Consider the following 18,922-nt stretch of genomic DNA (forward strand, 5'->3'; position numbering starts at 1 on the left):
GGGCTCAGTTGTCCAGTGACCCTTATTTATTCATTCACACTGCCATTTTCTCTCAAAGGCTCTGGGAAGAGAAGAGCACCTGGAGGAGGGGTGGGTAGGGCAGTCATGGAGCCAGCAGGGCCAGGCAGATGGCACATACCATCCCTCTCGGTGAAGAGGGACTAGGCAACAACCGGGGACAGTCCTCCAGCACCCTGGACCACATCAGCAGTGGCCAAGAGGCCCAGCAGACCAAAGAGTCTCTTCTGGCTGTACTTCCCTAGGACTCCCAGTCGTCCTCATCCTCCTCTCCTGGTGGCTGCTGTGGTGGTGGCAGAGGTGGAATGGAGTCTGACATTCGGGCAAAGGCTCCTCCTGGCCCCTCACTGGTACCAGTTCCAGGTCCTTTCCCAGAGATACCTGGAGGAGAAAGGCTAGTAAGGAGGGTTGCTTGGGACACCAGTTCACCAGCCCCTAGAAACTTGAAAAAAGGAAGAGAAAGATGGGAATATGTAAGAAAGATATAAAACATCCCAGGCCCCAGTCCACAGAAGTCAGGCTCTTCCTCCTACCTTTGCGCCTCATGACCAGCTTGTTGAAGAGGTCTGACATCAGGTCCCCACCCTGGCTTGTGGCTCTTACTGCAGTGGGAAAGCCATCAGTGAGGGAAGGTGAAGGGGCCAAGCAGGACACATCTCTGGGGCAACCACACACGCTTTTTTTTATTTTTGGTTTTTTGGGACAGGGTCTCACTAGGCTGGACTTGAATTTTTTGATCCTCCTGCCTCAGTTGAAGTGCTAGGATTACATCACGCCCAGCCAGTCACTCTTGCTCACTAACCCCATCCCCAACAGCACCCATCAGCTGCCCTGCCATGTGTTGGCCACAAGACCTTGGGGCCTGGGCCTGCCCATGGACCTAGCCCAGGAACTAACAAAGTAGCTAATGTTGGAATCCTCACAGCTCACTGTATGGATGAGGACGATGGCCCTGAAGGGTTAGATAATTTACGTGGGGTCACAAGCCCAGCACTCTGCCCGGCTCTGCTGCTTTGGGGCCAGGGGGTTTGTGATGCCAGTGCATGGGATTCACACAGACAGAAGCTGGGCCCCAGAGCCTTCTCTAAGTAGGACTGAGCTAACCCCAAGTCCTCTTCCTCTCCAAGCACTTCAGGTCCCTGAAATTGTTCTCTTTTGTCATGGTTTGAGCTGGTTGAGGAGCCCATGGCCCAGGCAGGAGAAGCAAGGCTGTCAGGGCATCCCTGGGGCTTCCAGCTAGCACCCTAGGGAAGGCTTGGGCAGTTTAGCCAGATGTTAGCTTGCTTGGTGGGGTACAGGGGCAGGTGGCCTGGGGCTGGGAGGCCTACTGAGACAGGCCAAGTGTCTCCTTACCTTGCTCCTGTTCCTTCTGTTTCTTCTTCTCCAGCTTGCGCTCCTTGACACTGCGCAGCTTGGCTTTGCCTATGCCTCCAGCTTGGCGGATGGACTCAAGCAAGGTGGCCCGACCACTGGAAGGGTCAACCACTTCCTTGGGAGCTCCTTGGACTGGAGCTGGGAGGGGAAGAGTGCAATGACTACTCAGGCAGGCCTGGGTACGGACAGCCTTGCCAGGCCTAAGGTGGGAGTGACCTCTTGAAAGAAGCCAGCTGGGGAACTGGGCCTTCCAGGGCTTTCTGTGACCACCAAGCTCACGGGTCTTGAGTCCAGGCATCCTAGATCCCTCTCCAAATTCCCCCTTCTTCCTCCCCCCACCCCACATTCAGGTGCCGCTCTGCAGAGGTGAACCTTGTGAATCACTGATACGCTGTCATGTTCTGACTTAACACACAAACCAACAAGGAATTTTGTGTTTCCTGTGTTGGCTAGAATTCTACAATTTCAATTTTTTGCAGAACCTTTTTGTCATTGGTTTAACTGGGGATAGGAGGTCAGAATTGCAAGCCCTACAGTTTGAAAAAACAGTCTTACGGAGATAACAGAATAGGTTATTTAAAATGAAAGCTGTTCAGCAAGCCTGGGCTTTATGACCACTTAGCCCACAGAAGACCCCAGGGGTCCAGAAGTTGCCAGGTGCCCTCAAGGAAGAAACCCAACAGCCAGTCCTGTACTGCCCCTACCTGATGGGGGTGCACTGCTGGTGCCATCCTCCTCCCTGGCACCCTGGGCAGGTGAGGCTGTGGTCTGAGGGGACGGTGGAGGTGGGGGTGCACTGGTCAGGACTGCAGGAGCTAGGGGAGGTGGTGGAGGTGGGGGTGGGGGTGGGGGAGCCGCTAGCACCCCATCCTCTAAGTCTAGAAGAAAAGAAAGTATGAGTGCCTAGGGCAAGAGGCCAAAAAGGGAGCTCTGTGGCCCAAGTCCCAGCTCACCTGGCTTGAAAGGCTCAGCTATCTCTGTATGGAAAGTGGGCAATTCTGGAATGGCACCAGGGGCAGAGGGGGCAATGCCAGGGCCTAGGTCAGCACTGTACATGAGGTCATCAGCAATGCCAGGCAGATCGGGCAGGTAGGATGGTACGTCAATCTCAGGCACTTGGCCCAGGTCTGGCACGTAGAAGTAGTTCTCTGGAATCTGTGGATTTTGGTAAGGATGCTTGAGTGGGAAGGCCTGCAGTGTGACCCTGGGTAGTCAGTAGGGCCTGGCGTGGACCCCCACACAGCTGGGCAGATAAGGGGCTTGGTAGAGTCTTCCCTCAGAGAAGCACCTTGGCAGAGCCCACCCACCCACCCAAGCCCCCTCTAGCTCCACCTGCCGCTCTAGTTGCTCTCTCTTGCTGATGGACAGAGGGGCATCGAACAGCTTCTCCTCTGTGTCTGCCCCCAGCATCACATGGGTCTTTGTTACAGCACCAGCCAGGGGGTCCAGGAAGACGTATTTCTTGTACCTGTATGGTAGAATGAAGAGGCCATCACCTTGTGTTCTGGGCTGACTCCTGACCACTCCGCCCACTTCATCAGGGGCTTCCACTGCATTTGTGGGTTCCCAAGCCAAACCAGTCAGCTCCGGAATGCTGTATGGGTCTGATGCCCCTGGACCCCAGCTAAGCCCTCCCTCCCCTTTTCCCTCCACGCCTCATGGCCATACAAGTTCTCAGTGGTGTTGAACAGCAGCAGGGAGCTGACAGAGCTGATGTTGCTGGGAAGACCCCCAAGCCCTTCCTCAGCTTCATCCTCGGGCTCTGGCTTGGTAGTCACACAGACGGGGAAGTATTTCAGCTTCTCCTGGGGACAGGGAGACAGAAGGATGGATGGTGGGTTTCAACACCACACCAAATTGACCCCCACCCCATCCTAGACAGACTTCTCTTGGAGCACAGAAGCCTATGGTGGATCCTCAGATCCTGTCTCCTGGTATCCACAGACTCCAGGTGCGTGATAGGTGGGTAGCTGTCAGACCTGTAGGGCCCGCTCATCCAGGGGGCGATGTTTGCTCTGGATCCGATGGCGGGGTCGTCTCTGCAGGCCAGGGTCCTGTGCGCCTGTGAAAATGGAGCCGTATTCCTGCAGGTGCTCTGGAGCTGGGTACTTGGCACTGGAGAACACCTATGGACACGAGGACAAGTCTGAAAGGCTCCGGACAACCTAGGGTTGGTCTGCAAACATGGCACAGGAGGAAATCATGAGGTATGGCTGGACAGCAGGGGCACAGGAAGATGGAGAGACTGCACACCAGTCACAGAACACCAGGCAGGTGGGCTACCTTGATGGCCTTCTTGCTGCCCTTGATTTTCTCAATCTTGGCCTGGGCCAAGGAGACCCTCTCCCCAATGGCCTGCAGCTGGCTCCGGCTCAGCTCCACTCGCTGGGAGATCCTGTTGTGGAAAAGATGCAGAGGCTGGGGGCTGCCCCCACGCCCTGCAGTCTCTGCACCTCCTGTTCTAAGAGCAGACCTGCAATTCACCAGGGCCCTGGGCAGAGACTTTCAGCACAGTGCCAGTTCTAGTACTGTCCAGGGTCTAGAATTGCACTGAGCCCTGGGTAGACATGTACCGCCACCCTGGCTGGCCACCCCACATTGGCACTTGTACAGGTTATTTATAGGGATGTAGGTTCCTGCCTCCAGGGACTCACAGCCTCAAGAAGGAGCACGCAGAGACCGTTGTCCTCACCTGCACATTGGTAGAGAGCTATTGACAGTGGGCAGAGCATCAGCACCCTCCTTTCATGGTCATATGAAGTCGAAAGACTTCTGGCTTCCTTGCACGCAGGAAACTAGAGTTCAGTGAGGCTAAGGAAGTGATCAGGCTGGATCAAGATTCTGTCACCTCAATTCAACCCCAGACCTGTTCAGAAATTGCCTACACACAGCAGGCTCCGGGTGAGAAGTGACACCAGCTGCCCTGACACACCCAGGCTCTTCTTCAAAAAGGATGAACAAGAATCTGACCGACACCTCCTATATCACCCCCACCAACTCTAGAGAGTCTTCCCCCTCCCATGAAACCTGGGTCTCCATGCCCTAATGAAGTCTGCTCTGACTATTCCTGGCTCTCAGGCAGAGGTATGGGTAAAGTGGCAGAGCTGGAGTATGCGTGAGCACCAAGCAGTTTACTTCTTGGCAGATGGGGCTGAGGGTGTTAACAATACAGAAAAGAAAAGGTGGACACTGTCTCCTTACAGTGGGAGAAGCAGAATCAGCCCACCAGGTACTGTTTTCTCCAGCACAGACAGGTCTCCATCTGTGGTAATGGGACTTGGACACAAGCCGTTTTACCTCCCTCCAGATTCTGACAGCCACACTCCACCTAAGTAACCTCGGGTTACATAACAGCTCCACTCAGGGTCTACAGAGAGAATGGGAGGGATACTGGAATCTGAGATGGACGGTGGTAACCCTGTCTTGGTTCTTAGGAGAGAATAGAAAGGCTGATTTCTCAAAGTTGCCAACAGTGAGTTTCCAAATGAACCCTGCCAAATTTCTGGAAAGTGTATTAAATGGAGGGCCTGTACACCCTTAGAAAAGGAAAAGGTAAGTCCTGGGGGCCAGCACTGTTCTAAATTCATTGCATTTCTTTTTTTTTTGATGGGGTTATTAGGTGGGGACACCAGGAGAAAACATCTACCACGGCACATCTTGAGCCAGTAAGGATTATGACAGCTTCTAACAAAATCCAATGGGTAAGATGCAGTACAGAAGGAAATCAGAGCCAGACGGACAGCAGTCCTGAAGGGCACTGCTGATGAAGGGCTGACTTCAGCCTGGCACGCAGGGCTCAGGCCCTGCCCAGTTCATTCAACACTCGATAGAAAACTGCTGATTTCACATGGGGAGGGTCAAAGTGCACCATGGAATCAGGACTTGGTGTTGAAGGCCAGAGGATGGACTGCTATCAACAAGATCTCATTTACCAGGAATGGATGTGAAACCTGACACTTAGGTGTGAAAAATCAAGTGCACAAATATACAAGGTAGAGGGAACTTGGCTTGGGAGCAATTCAGAAAATAAAGACCTGGAGGTTTTAGTTCACTGTATGCCCAGTAAGGGCTCAAAGCATGTTAAGCAGCTTAAAAAGGAAGTGTAATTTTAAAAGGAAGGGAGGGTACGCAACCCCTCATCCTCTCTCCTACCTCCCTTCTCCTTTCCACAAGCAGGGAACATACAGCCTATTGGAAGCACAAAAGAAAACCACCCTGAACATGAGAGCTGCTCTACGCCAGGAACCAGTTTCACCCACGGGCATGTCCCCTTCAATGCTCTGAGCACCCTTTTAGACAGTAGAGTCTGTTTGTTCTCTGCTTTATCTCTAGCACTTGGGTCAGAACCTGACAGGTAACAAGCACTAGCTGGATAGAATGTGACGAATGAACGAACACCCAAAGGAGGGTGAAGAAGACGGTGGTGACTGAGAAACTTGTGCCATAAGAAGACAAACTGAAGGATGTGCTGGCTAAAGATGAGAAGATGGAATTCCCCTCACATATCCAAAATATCAAAAGGGATGTCAGGTGGAAAATAAATCAGACTTATTCTGTCACCACAGAGTGGTGTTAGGACTAGCAGTTGGGGTTAGGAGGAATCAAATCTCTGCAGAGAACGTCCTACTGTAGTTGCACAGCTTTGCAACTACAGTATTCCAGATGGATGACTGCCTGTCAGGGACACACCAAGGGAGAATCCTGCCTCAGACGGGAAATGGAGGACATGTCTGGGATTCTTCCCTTACTGGAGAGCCTGTATGTCTAAGTAAAGCCCCAGATACTCTAATCTTCTATGGTCACATGAGGTGACACGAAGGGACAGTAGATACAGTATTCTGAAGCATTCATTTGTCCTCTCAGTTGACCAGCAGTAGTGGTCTGGAAGGCTGTGCTAGGAAGGACTGTTAGGCCAAGTTGGGCTGAGATGCTGATTAATGACACACACCCTGAGGCCAAAGGTGGAACAGTGGCAGGAGGGCGATGTATGCGCCATTACTGGTCTGGACCCCCTGGTCTGGTGGCCTACTTCAGGGTAGGTGCATTTCTGAGCTCATGGCTGAAGCCATAGTCCTACAACACACTAGCAGGGGAGGAGTGTGTGTCTGCCAGGGCAGGGACGGGACTGGCTCACTCAGTCTGGCCATGGCTTGGACCTCGAGATAGTCCATCTTCTTTTACCGGCAGGGGAGGGCAGCCTTCCAAACATCTCCCTCTCTTTCTCCTTTCTCTTCCCACCCCTTGTTGTTTAATAAATGACCTAAGTGGGTTTAGTTTGTATAACACAACGCTAGGGGTTGTGGGGAACAGAGGTGAACAGACAATACACATCTGTCTGAGGCTATTCGGGCCCACCAAGGAGGGAAGAAAGGAACATCAATAACCACAGTGTCCCACGGCCCTGGATTGCACATCCATTTAGAAGCAGCGTGACCTTGCACAAGTCACTTTTTGGTCAACGCTCAGCTTCAGCTGAAAATCTGGAATTGTACCTTCTGTATCATGGAATGACAATGTATTCATGGAGGGTTAGCGCTCCTGTGCTAGCTGTCGCTCCCCAATCACTCGGTTCATGTAGGTGGGGAGTGCAAGGGCCACAGGCACACAGAGGAACTGCGTACTCCTGCAGGGGTGGACTGGGCAAGTTGTTCGGAAGAAAGGGAGAAGGAAACTCCAACAGGAAGCAGACTTTTGCAAAAGAACATGGTGGGGGGGCGGGGAGATGGGATGTCAAGAGGGACTACAGTGGCTCCCCTGGCTGGAGCAGGCTGCTGTAAAGTGGCACAGTAGGAAAGTGAGGGTCAGGATGGTGCCTGGCCTCCTTGTCTGCCATCTCCAAAGATGACCCCTATTTCCTATGGGATTATTTCACATGAGGCCCTACAGGGCTGTACTGGCTCGCACAGCCAGCATACAAGTCCCTGGAGCTGCTGGGGCAGAGGGAGCATACACTCCTTACTGGCTCAACTGCTTCCCTCTGCTGCCTCCTGGCAACCCCAGAAGAGGGGCTGAACCTTGGCTCCTGCCTTCACCTGAATCTTCTTGAGTCTCTGGGATAATTAAGAATGATCTGCTAATTATTCAGGCGGCTGACTGAATGCTTTGTAACCTTGGGGGCCACCAGGTGTCAATCAATGGTGAGAAGGGGAGGGAAGTGAGGAGAGGAGGAGGGAGGCATGGAGAAAGTGAGGACGGGAAAGGATGGGAAGGTGAAAAGGAGGAAAGAAAGATGGAGGAAGAAGGAAGAGAGGGAGGAGGGAGGAAGGAGGAAAGCTTCAGAAAGAAAATTAACCCTCTCCCAGGAAGAAGGAGCTAGGTAGGGCTGCTGTTTCTGGGGTGATGCAGCTGGGCTAGGCTGGTGAAGAAGGGCAGACAACAGCACTGACAACGTCCACACAATCTCCAGCTTCTCCTTTTAGCCATTCCACCCCTCCTGCCACATCTTCTAAGTCATGTGAAGCAGGTAGTGGCTTTGGTGGATACTCTGGGGTGAAGATGGGGCAGAGGGAGGGCAGGTGATCTGCAGGGAGCGGCTGGAGAGAGCCTGAGAGGTACTTGTCATTCAGTCTGCGCACGGCTCCCCACCGCGGCAGAGGAGGAGGAAGGATGCCAGCTCTGAATGCTAATTTGCCATGAGCTCATCTACCTGCACTGCTGCCCAGGCTGCACTGAGGCCAGGGGTCTGCCAGGTTCCAAGATGGGGAGCAGTGGGCTGGTGAGTCTCTCCACCTGTCTGTGTCTTCTTTCAAGATTTCCAGGCAGGTGGAGCATGTCTCAGGGGGAGTTCTAAGCTGGGGTCACATCCCCATCCCAAAAGCTCATGAAAAATGAAAGGCCACAGGCTTGTGGACTGCTGCAGGTGAGGAGGGCAGGGGTGAGCACAGGTGTTGGGGATCCCCACGCAGTAAGTCCTCCCTTCTTTGAGTTCTGTTCCCAACCTGTCACTGTAGCCTGTCACTGCTTCCTTTGAGATTTCTCTTCCCTGCCTCTAACAGCCTGGACCACACTCCTTTTCTTGTCCTTGACAGCTCTTTGCCCCATTGCTTCTATGTTCAAGGCCCTCATGTGGCCCCCCTGAAACTCCCAGATGGAATTCAGTCTTGTCCTGCTACGGGAGTCTGGTGGGTCAGATTTACTGATCCCAGCTTCCACTCCCTGCCCTGCTGCTCCCAGTGCTGCTGTGGTACAGCACTGTGAAGTGTTCCCACAGCACAACAGAGGACAAGGAGCACAGGCAAAGTGCCAAGACACGCAACCTGAAAAGGGATGCAAGGCCCACAAACATGCAGAAAGTCAACTTTTTCTACTTTGTTCTGAAGTGAAGGGGCTGAAAGTGTGGGACAGGCAGCTAAGCCTGCACTCTCAGCACCAATATACCTCTTCCCCTACAGAGGCCAGGCTCCCTGGCAGCCTATGACACACCATGTTCTGGGCCATATTCAGGCTTCTCTTTAAGCCTGTGCCTCCCTTTTCTGGACTCCACCAGATGACCTGCATGCCCACCTTCCAAGTCCTAGCTCTAAACCTGTATCTCCTTCCCAGCCAGCTCCTGCAGTTGGCATGGCGTTTTCCTCCTGATTCAAGTAACAGTCCTGTTTCCTTTAGGGAGTCATCTCTCGCACAGGCTCAGTACCCTGCTGCAGATGGGGTTCCACCACCAGGGCTAGGACTACATTGGAGTCAGTCAGTGTAGGGTATACCCACAGCCCCAGCAACTGATTCTGGGAGACAATGAGTACCATGCTGGGCATGGATGTGACACCTGGAGGAAGAGCTGGCACAGTGGAGGGCATTCTTTCTGGCTAGACCTGAACCTGAGTATTAGAGCTCTCACCCTACTAGCAGTCCCCGTCACCACTACAGCAAGATCTGTCTGGGAATGCAGCCGACCCTGAAGAAGCAAAACCAGGCCCTGAGGACATCACTGAAGCTCTTCAACTCCAAACCTGCCTTACGGATTGGTTACTTTGGGTTTAACCTGGTTTGGGGAATTCTGATTGACAGTGTGCTGCTGATTCTTTTTTTTCTTCTCTAGATTCCTGGAAGCCCGTACAGTCCATGTCACATACCTAAGAATCAACCAGTTCTTTGCTTTCCTATTCTAGACTCTAATTCCTGGAAGACACCATATCACACACTTCAGTATCCCTCAGGGTCCACCCAATGCTGAGCACAAGATGAATGGAACTTGTCTGTGAGGGAGCCTAGATTCAGGTGCGGGCCCAATCACATGGAAGGCCTGTACCCATGTGCTTCTAACTCTCACTTCCTGTCAAGCTGGCTTTCCTGCCGTCTTGTCACCCCATCCACGGGTAAGGGAACATACAATTGTCTACAAGGTGCCCCCAGGATGGGAAAGGAAAATATGACCAAATCCAACATTCCCCTTAGAGAAGGGAGCGCATGAGGTCATAATCCCAATGAGGAAACGATTTCTGAGGGGTTGGTTTGGGCATCCATTCCTAGCCCTGGGCATGGATGGCCATCATCTGGAGCTGATGGCTCTTAAAGGCCTGTGTCCTCTTGTTTATGTGTCACTTGGGCACATTTAGTGCAAAAGTGAGCACAAAGGAAGCATCTAGAAATTCCTACGCCTGCTAATAGTTGACTGACAGATGGCCACTGTAGGCAGCAGTGAGCAGAATGGTGTCCACAGATAGGTACTAACCTTCACCGAATGCTTATAGCCTGCTGGGCCCTGCTTACTTCCCTTGCATGTTTAATCCACTTAGCTTTTACAACAATCTGACAAAGAAGTACTTTCATCATCATAATTTTACAGATGAGAACACTGACACGTAGACAGATTAAGTAATGTGCCCAATGTTATAGAGCAAGCAAATGGTGAGCCAGACTGGAGCTGAGGCATTCTGCTCCAGAGGTGATGACCTAACACTGTCAGTGCACTGCCCCTGGCTATGTCTATTTTCTGAATAGGCTTAAAGCTGGCAGGTGAGTCAGCAGGCAGGAAAAGAGCAGAAGAGTCAAGAAGATCTGGGGAGACAAATGACCACATTTTCTCCCTTAATTGAGAGGGCTTCCAGGAAGAGGTAGACATCCAACTGGTGAAGGAAGAGGAGATTCATGGGGAAGGAGCAGCAGTTCCAGGTATGGACTACAAACTGGGATGGAGTAAGTGAACATGTGGTCTGTGAGAAGAACTGAATCAGGCAGTCAAATACTTCGCATGGGGTGGGAGAAGTCATTGAGCAGAAGACCAAGCCTTATTAGTTGACTTGCCACCAAAGACAGAACCTGGGTACCAGACAAAATCTGGGACCCTTGCAAGCAAAGAGAATTAATTCAATCATGTTAAATAAACACTGAATGAAAAAAATCACTGTAACCCAAGGGCTGTGCGAGGTAAGTGCTGGAAATTCAGAAAGCTGCAGTTCTCCAACTCTGCTGTGGTTTGGAAGTATCCCTCAAAGCCCCATGTGTTGAAGGCTTGGTCTTCTGCCTGTGCTGTTATTGAGAGGTGATGGGGCCTAGAGGGAGGAAGTTAGGTCACTGGGGGCATGCCCTTGGAGGGAATATTGGGACCCCAGCCCCTGCAGTCTCTCTGCTTCCTGGCCGCCATGAGGTGAACAGGCCTCACTACCTCACACTCCTGCCTCAATGTACTGTAGCACTGAGACAATGTACTTTGGGTACCACAGGCCCAAAGCAACCATGGACTAAAACTGTAAGCCAAAATAAACCTTTTCTCCTTTAAGTTGTCTTAGGTATTTTGTCACAGCAACAGAAAGATGACTAACGAGTTCAAAATCACAAATGACCTAAAGGGCTCTGCCTACCTCACCAGCCTCTCCTTGCTCCAGCCACACCAGCTTCCTTTCAGGTCTTTGCTACCTCAGGGATTCTGCTCATGCCCTTATTTCTTTCTTGGAATGTTCTTCCTGACCTAACTCCTCTCCCCCAGATTCTACCATAAAATGTTTTTTCCTCACATACCCCTTCCCTGATCTTTCTAGGCCAAGTCAGGGCTCCCATTAAAGTATCACAGCACCTCATCTCCCCTTCATTGAGATGATATTAGTCACACAGAATCTGTAACCAAAGTCCCTGAGTTTGAACCCTGGTTTTGCCATGTGGCCAAGTCTCTTTGTGTGCCTCAGTTTGTCTATAAAAGGGAGCTAATAGTACCTCCTCCCATAGTGTAGCTAAGTGAGTTAATGTACCTACCTCAATGTCCATGGCTGATGCTAAATAAATTCTATAAAAATTGTCTTACTTCTACTGCAGTTCATTAATTGTGCAGTTGGTTAGTCAGGCACCACATAGCCCTATTTTAACTAAAAAGGGACCACAAATATGATAGTGGAGCTGACAAATCCCTATCACCTAGTGACTGAGCCCTTGGAACACTGCCATAGGCACAGCACATTTCTCCTGTGTGTGAGGAGATGCTGGTGTAAACAAATCTACTGCATGGCCAGTCACATAAAGTACAGCAATACAGTCACGCACAGCTTATCTATGCTGGCGATAATAAATGACTGCTACTGCTCTCTGTATTTGCTATGCTATTTGCTCTTGCTACTTTACAGCGCACTCCTACTACTTATAAAAGTCTGCAGTAAAGAGTCTGCGGGGCTCACCTTTACTGCCTCTCTCGATCACGGCAAGAGGCTATGTGCAGTGAGTGCCTACACTGTCTAGCTCTGTATGGCACTCTACAACGCTCACACAAGGCAAGGTCACCTACTGTTGCAATTCTCAAAACAGCCTGGCATTAAGTGAGGCTTACTGTATTGAAGTCTGCAGCTCCTACCAGAGAGAATACTCTATGTAAATGGGGTGTGGCTTACTGCTGCAGCTAGAACCCAGCTCAGAGCCCTGTGCTCCTGAGTGCCAAGTCAGTGTTGGCTGGCTGCAGGAGTAAGTGGAGGAACAGGCCTGCCAGTGGGAGGAAGATTAGAGCTGCCACTGGGGCCTGTGGATCTTACCCAAAGTCCAGGGAATACATGGAACAGTGGGTGGTGAGCTCTTGGGCACTTAGGAGAAACTCTTTTAAGCTGGGCTCCTGCCTTGCACCCCTCTGACACAGGCCTGAGTCCCCTAAGAATCACTAAAAGGTATGTTCCCAGAAGGTGCATTCCTAGGACTAGAGTGAAGCCTGCCCAGGACAGGGGCGGCCTCTATTAGGTGGGGGTAGGTGACAGCTCCCACCTGCTAAAGATGTCTCCAGAGACCTTCTGTAGGTACTGCAGCGCATCTGCCACCTGCTGGATGGCCTCCTCCCGCCGCAGGTCTGGCTGGATGAGGGGCACAGCATAGGTTTGTCCCGCCAAGGAGTGCTGGGTTCTCACGGGAGTCATGGTGCCTGTGGGTGGGAACCAGAGCATCAGGATGGCAACCCACACTCCTCCACACCCACTTGCTGCAGGGACAAGTGGTGTCAAGGACAGAAGACCTGGCATCTACAGGGTTTCAGCCTGTGCGACGCAGTGTGGGGGAGGGAATGAGGCCAGGAAGCTGACGGGGGCAGCAGCAGGAACCAGTAATTGGCAGGGACAAGAGAAGTTCAGAAAACTGAGGCATGTTGTGACGCATCCCTGCTCCCAGGAGCTCGGGACCCTGCTAAGCACCTGTCCACACATTATCTCAGTTCCACCTCCCACACTTGGTAACACAAAAGAAGCCCCGGCTGCAGAGTACAAAAGAAGCTGGAAGCAGAGGGCTGAATGGGGGGATGGGATCACCTGAATCCAATGCCACATGGTCCCCAAATCCCCTAAAGCAGAGAAATTGGACACTTGGGTTCTCCCACTTTGGCCCTGGGGACCTCAGGCTTTTCCTAGTCACTGGTCAGTAACTCCAAGAAGAGTGTCCTGTCCAGGCTTTGCATACCTAGGCCAGCAAGAAGAGGGTCAGAAAGAAGGAGGTACATGTGGGGGTGGAGGACAGGAAGGAAAAACACACCTCCAAATTGCAAGGCGAGGGCAGAGTCTATTTATATTGGGTTTAATTAACTCCGCTCCCCGGTGCCACTAAAGCAGCAATCACACTGCAGTCGGCACTGATTTGATTGGCAAGAGACGCGCCAGGCAGAATATTAAGGCACCAGGCCCCTATAAATAGGCCTAATCACAGCCCCTCACTGGAAGACGATGAGGAAGACATTAATCAGGCCTGGCACCATGCCCCAAACCTACTCTTAGGCACCACCTGGGGCCCTTGGTTGCAATGGAGGTGTGAGTGGGACCCGGTTAAGCATGACAGAAAGGGCTAGGAGGCTTCATCTGGTGTTAAAGTGCTGTGTGACCTTGAGGAAGTTGCTTATCTTCTCTGAGTCTGATCCCTCCCATCTCCTATGGACTGAAAATTGGCGCTGCTAAGAAGTTACTACTTCAGAATACACATAAAAATGTATATATCCTACATAATGCATCAAACCAACATCTTCACCAAGTGGGAGCCTCACCTGGTTCCACTGCTGGTTTCCTGAGCTCTTCCTTCTACCCTACTGGCTCTGTCCTACCCTCCTCAGGCCAGCATCTCTCCCAAGCTGAGATGATCAACTCATCTGCTCTTCAACTACACCTCCAGCAGGGAGCTCCTCCTTCGCACCGTCCAAACCCGAACCTGCCTTGCACACTCATCAAGGCCAGGAGTTACTCCTCACTCCCCACATCCTTCCCTCTCAGCAAGTCACCAAAGTGGGGCCAGCTGCTCCCTAACCCTGAGGCCACACACCATTTCAAGAACTTTCCTCCCTTCCCTGTGTATGCATCCGTCCATATGCAAATGTGCTGGCCATCCGACTTTGTCCTATGCCTCAATTCTCCCATCTGTAAGATCAGGAGGGGAAAAAGAGAAGGTACTTTCTGTGCTCATCTTTTTATTTGTTTATTTATTTTTGGTGGCACTGGGGTTTGAACTCAGTGGCTTGGGCCATTCTGCCACCCCCTTTTCTGTGATGGGTTTTTTCGAGATAGGATCTTGTGAACTATTTGTCTGGGGCTGGCTCTGAACTGGGATACTCCTGATCTCTGCCACCTGAGTAACTAGGATTACAGGCGTGAGCCACTGGCATCCAGCTCTGTGCTCATCTTGAGATGAATTTCTCATTAGTTACAGCATCTGGATGTGTGTAGTTGCCCGCACACAGGCACAAGCGTAATACAGGCAAAAATCTCAACAAGGAAGTGGCAAGTCCGCTATAGAATTCTGAGTGAATACAGCTGTCTGTGGTTCATTCTGTCTGCAAACATCTACTGATCAGCTCTTAAGTGCAGGCATAATCACAACAGAGATGAGTAAGACACAGCACTAGGCAGGCAGATAGCCTCAAAAACAAACTTCCCATGAGAAGAACTCTAATCCAGCCATGACAGCAGTGCTAAGGAATGATAACCCATATCTTGGATTAAGGGAGTCAGGAAAAGCCTTAGCAGAATCTGTGACTCTGCACCAAGACTCAGAGACAGGCCCAGGGAGAGGGTACAGAGAGCATTCTAGGTAAAGTAGGTAATGGTGAGTGACCATGCATGCTTTGGGTTTAAGTGTCCTTGGGGAAGTAACAGGAAATGAGAAAGAGAAGCCAGTCTGTATCATGGGCTAAGAGTTTTAGACTTAGGCCAGGAACGAAACCCTGAGGCCTGTGCTGTTCAATACACTGGCTACCAGTGACATGAAGCTACTGAGCACTTGAAAATGTGGATGAATTGAGATGTACTCTAAGTGTAAAATCCACATCCAAATTCAACAATTTAGTAGGAAAAAAGAATGGAAAATACCACATTAAATTTTTATATGGATTACATGCCGAAATGACCCTATTGGGTTAAATAAAATATACTGCTAATTTCACCTGTTTCTTTTTACTTCTAAAAATCACTTAAGTGTCTGGCATAACCTTCCTTCCTCCCTCCTTTCCTTCTTGTCTCCTATGATTCTAAACAAAAAAGCCTTCTCTTCTTTTTAGGCAAAAGACATCCTAGAATAGATTCAGCTTAAGCATCAAAAGTAGTAACGTTTTATTACCTTTTCCTCCTATGTATGATAGCTCTTAAATGACTATCATGAGCCGGGAGCCAGTGGCTCATGCCTGTAATCCTAGTTACTCAAGAGACAGAGATCCAGAGTATCGAGGTTCAAAGCCAGCCTGGGCAAATAATTAGTGACACCCTATCTCAAAAGAATCCAACACAAAAACGAACTGGTGGAGTGGTTCAGGGTTGTAGGCCGAGTTCAAACCCCAGCACCGCAAAAAAAAAAAAGACCCAAACATTATCATAAGGATAATCTTTACCTATATTTTCATATGCTACATTACTAATATTAACTAGTAACAAATTACTACTAGTTATTACTGCTAACAATACATACGTTAGAACACTTCTACCTCCTTAAGAAACAACTTATTTAATCCACAGAATCAGTGAATTTATCAGTATCCCCGATAATAAAATTTCCTTTTATTTGGGGGTACTGGGGTAGAACTCAGGGCCTCACACTTGCTAGGGAGGCACTCTACCACTTAAGACACTTTTGCAGTAGTACCCCAATTTTAGATAAAGATATGGGGCTGAACAAATCACAATTTTTTGACATCAAAATACTTAGCTTGTGATGGAGCTCACAAGTGAATCTATGTTGTCTGAATTCAGAGTGTTCTACTGTTTTTATCCATAAAAATGCAAATCTTAAGAGCTCAAAAATTTTGTTAGTATCAATTGTCAAACACTTTATCTTAGTTTGTCGCCTACAAACCTAAACTACTTAAGTTTTTGATATTAAGGAAAGAATAATAGAATCTACTCCGAGTCTCTGTGTGAACTATACACTTTCTAGTCGTTTTGTATTGATTCAACTATTTATCTTCATAACATAAATCTTTTTTTTTTTTTTTTTGGTGGGACTGGGATTTGAACTCAGGGGTTCACACTTTTTTTTTTATTCATATGTGCATACAAGGCTTGGGTCATTTCTCCCCCCTGCCCCCACCCCCTCCCTTAACACCCACTCCGCCCCCTCCCTCTCCCCCCCACTCAATACCCAGCAGAAACTATTTTGCCCTTATTTCTAATTTTGTTGTAGAGAGAGTATAAGCAATAATAGGAAGGACCAAGGGTTTTTGCTGGTTGAGATAAGGATAGCTATACAGGGAGTTGACTCACATTGATTTCCTGTGCATGTGTGTTACCTTCTAGGTTAATTCTTTTTGATCTAACCTTTTCTCTAGTTCCTGGTCCTCAGGGGTTCACACTTACAAAGCAAGTGCTCTACCGCTTTAGTCAAACCTCCAGTCCGTTTTACTCTGGTTATTTTGGAGATGGAGGACTCACGAAGTATTTGCCCCATGATCCTCCCCCATCGCAGCCTCCCAAGCTGGGATTATAGGCATGAGCCACCAGCGCCGGGCTTTGTTTTTTTTTTTAAAGTGGTACTGGGGCATTAGTATTTTAATAGGGGAAACCTAAGCACAAAGAAATTCATTGATAGTTATCTTTTGAAAAGTCCAGGATACACGTCTAAAATGGATGACAGCCGGGCGCTGGTGGCTCACACGCGTTATCTAGCTACTCAGCCGGTATAAATCAGAAGCATCGCAGTTCCAAGCAGCTCAGGCAAATAGTTCCTGAGACCCTACATCAAAAACAAGCCATCACAAAAAAAGTTCTGGTGGAGTGGCTCAAGATGTAGAACCGGAGTTCAAACTCCAGAAGCGCAATAAATAATAAAATGGATGACAAATGAACTCTAATTTAGTGGAAAGAAACAACAAATAGACAGTTGGGGCTGTGGGAGAAAAATAAAAGTTACAAATGTACCAGAACTCCAGCCCTCTGTGTCAGGCCCTGGGCTCCATCCCCAGCACCGGAAAAAAAAAAAATCAAAATTGCCTTTCGATCATGGCGTTTTACTACGAGAGCCCCTCACTTCTCGGCGCACGCCTGCTGCGTGTAGCTCACGCCAAGCCCGACATTCCTGCTCATTCATCTCCGCTATTTCACGCATCGCACGACACTCACAACACGCTCTGTAGACACTCGCCGGCGTCTACGCCGCGGTCGCCGGGGCTTTTAAGTTGACAGGTAAGGACTGCATACATTCATCGTGCGTGGTCTGGGGACAACTGGTCCCGCGCGCACCGCCGGGGTCACTGCGGGATGCTCGGGGCCCCTCCCTCAAGCGGGGCGACGCGGCGGGGCGGAGGGCGGGGCCGCCCGTGCGGTCACGCAGCCCGGCCGCAGGAAGCGGAGCCCGCCGAACCCCAACCCGCGGCCTCGGCCTCCTCTGGAACCCGACGGGGACGTTCCTTACGGTCCCGCGCTCCCGGCCGCCCGGCCGGGACCTCACCCCACCCCGCCGCCCGCGCCGCCCGCGCCGCCCGGCCGCGCGCCCCTCACCTGCGCGCCGCCGCCGCCCCCGCCGTCGTCACCGGATGCTCCGCCCCCGCGCTCCCTTCCGCTCGGCGCGCGCCGCCGGGTCCCAGCGCCGCCGCCGGGTCCTAGCGCCGCTGACTCTACCCGGCGTGGCTCCTCCACCTCCGCCTATGCGAGGGACGTGGTTACTGGTTGGGGTCCGCGTGGAGGAACCCACCTACCCTCCCGGCTTGTCCCGTATCTTCTGCAGAGCACTGATCGCTTGTATTCTGGGCGCCAAGCAGCCCTCGAAGTATGTGTGGCCTGGTGCAGGAGCTCTCCCTCCTCTCGAGCCTTGCATGTTCAATTACTTTAATAAATCTTTTAGTTCGCTCTGCTTTTCCATCTTTACCTCTGTGGACAAATGCACTGAGTTCCCAAACCCCGTTAAAAATTAAATACAGAAGCCAGACACAGAAGGGCAGGCATTGTACAGTTTGACTTGTATAAGGTACCTGAAATAAAAAAGAGTAGGTACCAGCAAGGCGGGAGATGGACAGTTAGTGTTCAATTTCTGCCGGGGATGGTGAATGACTTCTAGTGGAGATGGTCACACAGTCATGTGAAGGTGCTGAATGTCACAAAACTACACTTAAAACAGATTCGGGGCTGGGGATATGGCTCAGTAGTGAAGTGTGTGCTTAGCATGTGAGACTGTTATGCGTATCATACTATAGAAAGTTAGATATTATGAGTGTACTAGTTACTTAGCATATTTACTTTGTATGAGCATTGATAACAAAATGTTACACATACATACGGCAAAACGTGTGATATGCAAATTAGCGAACCAAGGTGGCCTGGATATGTAAATTAGCTAACCCTAAGCTGTACGAGAAGATAAGGATAAGAATCTGCATATGACAACCCACGACTACCGAGTGAGAGAGGGCCGAGAGCGAGTTGTGCGAGAGTCCACGCCGCACACTTCCGGACCGAGACACGGATCCTCCTCCACCTCTGCTCTCGGTGACACCAGCCGAGTATCCCGGTGGGGCAGAGGCGACCCCGAGAGAGAGGAACGGCCCGCCGGATTCCCCTGGCGTTCCGGAGGGCGCATCGACTCTGAGATCCAGCCACAGAAGGACGGCTACTAAGACGTCCTATGTGAGTACAGCTTGGGGAATAGCTGAGAGCGCAGGCCACTAGGTTAGGAC

At 50.7% G+C, this 18,922-nt stretch overlaps 1 protein-coding gene across 3 annotated transcripts; it reads right to left on the bottom strand.

Annotated features, from left to right (window-relative positions):
• Positions 1-4: 4 nt before the first annotated feature.
• Positions 5-17,809, bottom strand: Washc1 (WASH complex subunit 1). Of its 3 annotated transcripts, none has more exons than XM_074076308.1 (11): positions 17,751-17,809; positions 12,565-12,718; positions 3,676-3,787; positions 3,372-3,518; positions 3,061-3,197; positions 2,725-2,860; positions 2,346-2,547; positions 2,097-2,270; positions 1,372-1,530; positions 552-620; positions 5-399 (listed from the first exon to the last, which is right to left on the bottom strand). In XM_074076308.1, exons 2-11 carry the CDS (start codon positions 12,711-12,713, stop codon positions 260-262), a joined length of 1,425 nt encoding a protein of 474 aa, XP_073932409.1. In that variant the 5' UTR covers positions 12,714-12,718; positions 17,751-17,809; the 3' UTR covers positions 5-259. The 3 variants fall into 3 exon arrangements, with proteins under 3 accessions (XP_073932409.1, XP_073932410.1, XP_020036108.2); XM_074076309.1 differs by lacking the exon at positions 17,751-17,809 and adding an exon at positions 17,373-17,700 and having other exon boundaries at positions 2,097-2,207; XM_020180519.2 differs by lacking the exon at positions 17,751-17,809 and adding an exon at positions 17,373-17,700.
• Positions 17,810-18,922: the final 1,113 nt, after the last annotated feature.

The sequence above is a fragment of the Castor canadensis genome, chromosome 6 (genome assembly GCF_047511655.1).
Source record: "Castor canadensis chromosome 6, mCasCan1.hap1v2, whole genome shotgun sequence".
Lineage (NCBI taxonomy): Eukaryota > Metazoa > Chordata > Mammalia > Rodentia > Castoridae > Castor > Castor canadensis.

Bases quoted from the DNA above. Each gene is read 5' to 3' on its own strand.
- Washc1 (XM_074076308.1), bottom strand. From the start codon at position 12,713: ATGACTCCCGTGAGAACCCAGCACTCCTTGGCGGGACAAACCTATGCT. The intron at 3,788-12,564 runs GTGGGAGCTGTC...TTTCCACAACAG, and splicing joins TCTGGAGACATCTTTAGCAG to GATCTCCCAGCGAGTGGAGC. The intron at 1,531-2,096 runs GTAGGGGCAGTA...TTCCCCTCCCAG, and splicing joins CAGCAGTGCACCCCCATCAG to CTCCAGTCCAAGGAGCTCCC.